Source organism: Chironomus tepperi, unplaced genomic scaffold, assembly GCF_022539635.2.
Source record: "Chironomus tepperi strain 1889 unplaced genomic scaffold, CSIRO-AGI_Ctep_v1 contig_346, whole genome shotgun sequence".
Classification (NCBI taxonomy): Eukaryota; Metazoa; Arthropoda; class Insecta; order Diptera; family Chironomidae; genus Chironomus; species Chironomus tepperi.
Window position 1 is genome coordinate 1,231,111 of NW_027226468.1, and position 6,879 is coordinate 1,237,989.

General features: G+C 35.5%; 2 protein-coding genes across 2 annotated transcripts; both read left to right on the forward strand.

Annotated features, from left to right (window-relative positions):
• Window positions 1-161: 161 nt before the first annotated feature.
• LOC139093912 (inactive pancreatic lipase-related protein 1) lies at window positions 162-4,565 on the forward strand. Its single transcript, XM_070644765.1, has 7 exons — window positions 162-322; window positions 382-507; window positions 579-815; window positions 1,110-1,177; window positions 3,695-3,711; window positions 3,768-3,825; window positions 4,099-4,565. The coding sequence occupies exons 1-7, from the start codon at window positions 162-164 to the stop codon at window positions 4,563-4,565; spliced, it is 1,134 nt and encodes a 377-aa protein (XP_070500866.1).
• Window positions 4,566-5,266: 701 nt separating this feature from the next.
• On the forward strand, window positions 5,267-6,872 carry LOC139093913 (pancreatic triacylglycerol lipase-like). The gene is made up of 6 exons (XM_070644766.1): window positions 5,267-5,424; window positions 5,945-6,184; window positions 6,240-6,307; window positions 6,362-6,378; window positions 6,435-6,492; window positions 6,550-6,872. Exons 1-6 carry the CDS (start codon window positions 5,267-5,269, stop codon window positions 6,870-6,872), a joined length of 864 nt encoding a protein of 287 aa, XP_070500867.1.
• The last annotated feature ends 7 nt before the right edge of the window (window positions 6,873-6,879 follow it).

The following is a 6,879-nucleotide window of genomic DNA, read 5'->3' on the forward strand; positions in this document are numbered from 1 at the left end:
TGTTTAATAAATTCAAAAAATAGAGCATAGCCAAAATGTTTCTTCATATCCTCCCATAATCCCTAAAATGCAAAGCATACATGAAAATTCACAACAGCATTCACGTTCATCTCATTCATAATGTTTTCCTTATTCTAGCAAATTGCTTCAACATATCGGATATGAAATATATTGATCCAAATTATGGAATTACGTGGATGTTCATTCCGGATGATCATGGAAGTAATCACTTTGTTGACTTAGTTAAACCAACAACAAATACTAGACAGGAGGTGATGTTTGATGATCCACATGAAAAGATTAACTTTTGGCTTTATAATAAGTAAGTTTTGGCTCTGAATTTTTGGAATGGCAATGATTCCATGATCATTCAACTTCCAGAAACAATCCAACCGAGCCTCTACTCCTAAAAGTGGCTGGAAATGGAAATTTAGAAGACTTCTCACTCCACAAAGCCTACGACGGCAGCAAACAAACAAAATTCATCATTCATGGATGGAAAAATAAGTAGATCTTAATTTAGGTCCCAAATTGGCAATAAAAAATTTTATGTTCCTTCTCATTTCATCCACACGTAGTCTCAACAACGACATCATTCAAGTCATTAAGGATGCTTATTTGAAGGAGGAATTGAACTACAACATAATTGGTGTTGATTGGAGTGAAATAGCTGCTGATAATAATTATCTTAGATCTGCGTCAGCAACAAAGGATGTTGGACGTAATGTTGCTTATGTCATAAATCACATGGTGGTGTATAATGGTGCTGAATTGAAGAATTTTCATATTATTGGACATAGTCTTGGGGCTCATACGTAAGAATTGTGTTAGAGTTGATCCGAGTAGCACATGTTGGTTAATAGATCAAAAATCCGGTAAAGGGCTGTTGTGACTCATAGTGCCGGATTCGATTTAAGTCCAACATCATCGCAAGATCCCAAGAACACGCCGGATTGTTGTAGGATGTTGTATCCATTCGGGGATAATTTCGGATTTATTGAATCCAGCACTAAGTCAAAGTCATACCAGCCTGGAGATGGATTTTGGATCGATTACCCGACTTGAGTCATTTGAGTGCTGCATTAAGGGTAAGCATTTTCTGTTTTCAGTGCTGGATATGCTGGTACATTTATTAAATCGATGAGAAACGAGAAAATTGATAGGATTACTGGATTAGGTAACTTGTTGCCTATTTGTTTAAACATTTTCAAGCCATAACTAATGTTCTTTTTCAGATCCAGCTTTTCCAGCTGTAAGTAAGGAATATTTTGTCTAACTTTCAAATTTGAAGCCTTAAAATCTTAAAAACTTTCAGTTTCACGACGTCTCAAAAACCTCTGATGTGTTAGATCCCAGTGATGCTGAGTTTGTCGGTAAGTTCCAATAAAATCTTCAAAAATGCCTCAAATTTTCATAATATTCAATACAGACGTCATCCATACATGCTCGGGTATACTTGGCCACAATGCAAATTTAGGTCATGCTGATTTCTATCCAAACGGAGGAATGGCTATGCAGCCAGGATGTGATATACGCTCAGATGTCTTCGGTGGTTGCTCACATGGCAGGTCTTATCGATATTTTGCTGAAAGCATAACAACGAGAAATGGATTTATGGCAATGGAATGTGAATCGTGGGATGATTACAGCAAAAAGAGATGCAATGAAGATCCAATTCCGATGGGCGAATATATTCCTCGAACGGCTAATGGGACGTACTTTTTGGAGACTGCATCCGGTCCAACGTTTGCTAAATATATTAAAATATTCTATTAGATAATTTGTGATATTGATTTAAATAGTTGGAAATAAACGTTTTTTAAGGAGCAGCTGAATGTTTTTGAATTACTACAGACTGCATACAGCTTGCTGAAATGAAATTAAAAGTGGAAAAAATTCAATTTTTTTGCTAATTTCCATGAAAAATTTAATTACAGCATTCGAATTTGAAATATTAAGCAGTTTAAATTAGTTTGGAACTTAATGGCATTTTAGACAGAGCTTATAGACATTAAGCAATGATTTTGTCAAATTTTAGTAAGCTTTTGATGTTAAATATCTTAATCAATTATGGTAAATCTTAAAGCATATCATATTAAGGGTGGACCGATCACTTATTGCGTTCAAGGTGGAGGATGGGTGCATCTGGTTTAAGTAGGGTTCGATCAAGAACCACATGACTGCATATTCTGTATTTTTGATGGCCTGCTATTTTGGGCGATTCCTTATACATACCCATTATATATCGGCACATATTGAAATGTTGCCATCACGTTGACGAGGTGGCAGTATACTTAGAAACAAGTGTCAGCCACTTGTCAAATTTGGTTGTTTCCGCTTCGTCGCCGTGGTAGCAACATTTCAATATGTGCAGATCGGGATAATTCATTCAATGCTGCAAGACTATGTTTTTTGTCTGAAGACCTGCAATTTTGACGAATCCTTAGTTTAGGCACTGCAAATTCCATGAATTCGTAATAATTGAACGGTCCCTAACAGCCAAAATCATTATCGAAATCTAATTCTATTTCCTTGCAGTTCAACCTACCAAAGTTAATAATCATGAGATAATAAAAGCAAAGCTGGATCCAAATTATAGAAAAACATGGATGTTCATACCTGACGATAGAGGAGTTCCTCACAAAATACCTTTGAAATATCCAAAAAATTATTTTGCATTAGTTCATAAAAAAAGTTACAGGACATCACATGATGACGCATCGTTTTGGTTGTACACGAAGTGAGTCTTGTTGTGTTGCAGGAACTAAGCTGTTTGAGTCCAGTCAACTTCAGTTCCTCAAGGTCAAACATTCGAGTCATGTCAACTCATTTGTCATCATCCAAATGACAGTTTTTATGGCTTTTAACATGAAAACTGTCACTTGGACGTCATATGACAATCAATTGCCTGTCATGAATAATTTGTGCCAATCAGGCTAATTCCCTCCTAACCTAAATTTCCAGAGATAACAAGAGAACTGCAATTCCGCTAAAATCATCAGGAAAAAGCAGCATGACAAATTTTGAGCTGACCAATAAATTCAATGGCAATAAACCCACAAAAATTATCATTCACGGATGGAGAGATAAGTATCAGTACTTCCATAAGTTGTACATAAAATTTGAATTCTCTTCTTATCCAATATCCACGTAACCGCTATAGTGATTCTATTAAGGAAATAAGAAGTGCATACCTTGAGAAAGCTGGAAGAGATTACAACATAATTGTGGTTGATTGGGAAGATGCAGCATCAGATATCTTTTACATTACTTCTGCTTATGCTACAAAGATTATTGGCGAATATGTCGGGCATGTCATTAATCATATGCATGCTGAGCATGGTGTTAACTTGAGGGATGTTCACATTATTGGACATAGTTTGGGTGCTCATGTGTAAGTTACTGGTTTATTTGAATTTTCTAGTGGGTTTGGGCAAATCTACAGGGCTACATTTCAGATGTGCAGACCTGCAGTTCTGGGCTGTACCTTACAGTTCGTCCAAGTCTGCAGGCCTGCAATTTAGGACTAATTCTTTAAATGCTGAGCTTGAATAATTTTTTTCCAGTGCTGGTGTCGCTGGATCTGTAATTCAATTACTGTCAGGGAAGAAAATTGGAAGAATTACTGGAACTGGTAAGTTGTAAAAAAGTACAAAGAATCCTATATTTTCTAAATTATTGTTTTAATTCTTAGATCCAGCTTATCCACTTGTAAGTTGTAAAAATTAATGCTGTACATACTTGATTATATTGCCATTAACTTCCAGTTTGAGGATACTTCAGAAAAACACAGAATGTTAGATCCAACGGATGCTGATTTTGTGGGTAAATTTTATTAAATAACTCAGTGGTGAACAACCTGCGTGCTGCGACACAATGGTGTGCAACCTGTGTGTCGCGACACTTTGGTATGCAACCTGTGTATCGCGACAATTTAGTGTACAACATGTGTATCGCGACACATTAGTATGCAACCTGTGTGCCGCGACACAGTGATGTGCAACATTCATATAGCGACAAATGTGTGCCGTGTCACAAAATGTTGTCCATCACTGAATTCACTTAAAATTCAACATTCTAAATTTCAAACATCCCCAGATGTCATTCATACATGCGCGGGTATACTTGGTCATGATGAAAATTTAGGTCATGCTGATTTCTATCCAAACGGTGGAGAGCAAGTTCAACCAGGGTGTGATTACTTAATGAATGACTTAATTGGAACCTGTTCGCATGAGAAGTCTTTCAAATATTTTGCAGAGACAATCACACATCATAATAAGTATATGGCAAAACCGTGCACATCATGGAGGAATTTTAAAAAGAATAAATGTTCAGGAGCAAAAATTCCGATGGGCGATGGTGTTCCTCGAAATGCTCGGGGTCAATATTACTTGGAAACTGAAACATCTGATTATAATAATGATTACAGCTATTTTTATGATGCTCCTGATGATGAAATAGTGAATTTTCATGAGAGTAACGAAGTAGATATTGGTGATGATGTTGATGATGATGAAAGTTTCGAATGGAATTATAAAGACGAAGAATTTGAATTAAATTAATAAAATCGAAATTTAAAGCAGAATCAAATATGTTTTTAACCCATAATATAAAAATTAAGGAATTCAGTCAGAAGTTTAGTCATAAAGGGTGTGGGGAGATAAGTTTGGCATTTTTGTCTTGCAACCAGTTTTGGGTCAGTTAATTTATGTGACGCAATTTGTGGAATCACAATCATTGTAGTATTGCGGCAAGCGATAAGGAGGCGCTTCATGAGACTATGGAAAGATGCTGACGATAAAGATGCACTCAGAATCGGCAATTGAGAATTGGTTGCCAGTGATAGAGTCAGCTTCAGCCGCAAACTATTGAAATACATGGATCACATTTAATCTTTACGATCAATGCAGTAAGTAAAGAAGTATTAATCTAAAAACTCCATAGCTGCTATATTATTGTATAATTTTTTTGAATAAGGTACGCTTTTGTTCCTTAATCTGATTAAAGTATATCGAAAGTATGTTAATCAATCTTCATCGCAGTTAAAAAAAATAAAAAATTTCGCATTCATTTGGTGTTTGAAGCTGCTTTGAAATTAGAATGCAAGGCAATGGATCGAAAATTATTAATCAGCATATTACTTTTGCAAATCTTTTCATTCTATGGTAAGGAAGTAAACTCTTCAAACTACAATCTTTAATCTTAGTAAGAAAATCTCTTAAATCTATTCTTTTCAGTTCAATGCTCCTACCAAGATAAAATTATGAAAGCTAGAGCTGATCCAAATTATGGAATAACTTGGATGTACATACCTGATAGTCAAGGTATTCTTCATGAAATTAGTCTGAACTATACAGCATCACGACATGATAAAAAGTATGATTATTCAAGTGACAAAGCTTCATTTTGGCTGTACACAAAGTAAGTCAATCCCTGAGTCAAGCTAAATTTATATTATTTTGGTGTAGGAGTAGAGTTGAATCTTGAATATCGAGGCACATGCTGACAAAGCTTCCGGTGGAAAAGTTTTGCCTAAATTGCTGAGTAATCTGGAGATTGACTCGAAATACACAATTTTCTCTTTTATGAGATAAAAGTTCGATTTCCGATCTCTAAGTCCGTCTAGACTCGACACAAGCCTGATCTCTAAGTCGTTAAGTAGAGTTCTGTCGATAAGACACAGATCCATACAATACTGCCGACATTAGAAGCTTTAATGAATTAATTCCTCAACAATTGACTCACTTTTCAGAAAAAATAAGAAAACTCCAATTCAGCTTAAATTATCAGGAGAAGACAGTATGACAACTTTTCAGTTGACGAATAAATTTGATAGCAAAAAACCCACAAAATTCATAATTCATGGATGGCGAGATAAGTATCAGAAATTCTACAAAGATTCATAAAAATTTACTTTATTTCTCATTCCATATCCAAGCAGCATAAAATGTGATTTTGTTCAGGATATCAAGGATGCATATCTTAAGATAGCTGGATATGATTACAATATCATTGTTGTCGATTGGAAGGAATCAGCGTCGGATAATGTGTATATTGATTCTGTTTATGCTACAAAGACTATTGGGGAGTTCGTTGGGCATGTCATTAATCATATGCATGCAGAACATGACGTTGATTTGAGTGATGTCCATATTATCGGATACAGTTTAGGAGCTCATGTGTAAAATTGGAATTGACTGAGTTTTTGGCAAATATTGAACCTTAATTTGTTTTAGTGCCGGCATCGCTGGATCTGTATTTCAATCCTTGTCTGGAAAAAGTGTTGGAAGAATCACTGGACTTGGTAAATAACTAAGCATTTTCAATATCTAGTAACTAGACTGTTCTTTCATTCTAGATCCAGCATTCCCTTATGTAAGTCAAAATTGCAAAATTCAAGCAAATATCCAATAATCCATTAACATTTAAAGTTCGAGGACACTTCAAAAATAAACACAATATTAGACTCATCAGATGCTGACTTTGTGGGCAAGTTCCTTAATTTTTCAGAAATTTAACATCAATTTTACACTTTTACACCATCAGATGTCATTCATACATGCGCGGGTATGCTTGGTCATGATGAAAATTTAGGTCATGTTGATTTCTATCCGAATGGAGGAACACAAGTACAACCTGGATGTGATTTTATATTAGATGATTACTTTGGTGCCTGCTCGCATGATAAGTCCTTTAAGTATTTTGTAGCGACTATAATTGATCCTTGCATATACATGGGAAGGCAATGTTCATCATTTAAGCACTTTAAGAAGCAAAAATGTTCAGGAGAAGAGGTTCGAATGGGCGATGCCGTACCTCAAAATGCCAGAGGTGAATACTACTTAAGTACACGAAGATCAGATTTATAGACAATAA

Bases quoted from the DNA above. Each gene is read 5' to 3' on its own strand.
- LOC139093912 (XM_070644765.1), top strand. From the start codon at position 162: ATGAAATATATTGATCCAAATTATGGAATTACGTGGATGTTCATTCCG. The intron at 323-381 runs GTAAGTTTTGGC...TTCAACTTCCAG, and splicing joins AACTTTTGGCTTTATAATAA to AAACAATCCAACCGAGCCTC. The intron at 3,826-4,098 runs GTAAATTTTATT...AAACATCCCCAG, and splicing joins AACGGATGCTGATTTTGTGG to ATGTCATTCATACATGCGCG.
- LOC139093913 (XM_070644766.1), top strand. From the start codon at position 5,267: ATGAAAGCTAGAGCTGATCCAAATTATGGAATAACTTGGATGTACATA. The intron at 5,425-5,944 runs GTAAGTCAATCC...ATATCCAAGCAG, and splicing joins TCATTTTGGCTGTACACAAA to CATAAAATGTGATTTTGTTC. The intron at 6,185-6,239 runs GTAAAATTGGAA...AATTTGTTTTAG, and splicing joins TACAGTTTAGGAGCTCATGT to TGCCGGCATCGCTGGATCTG.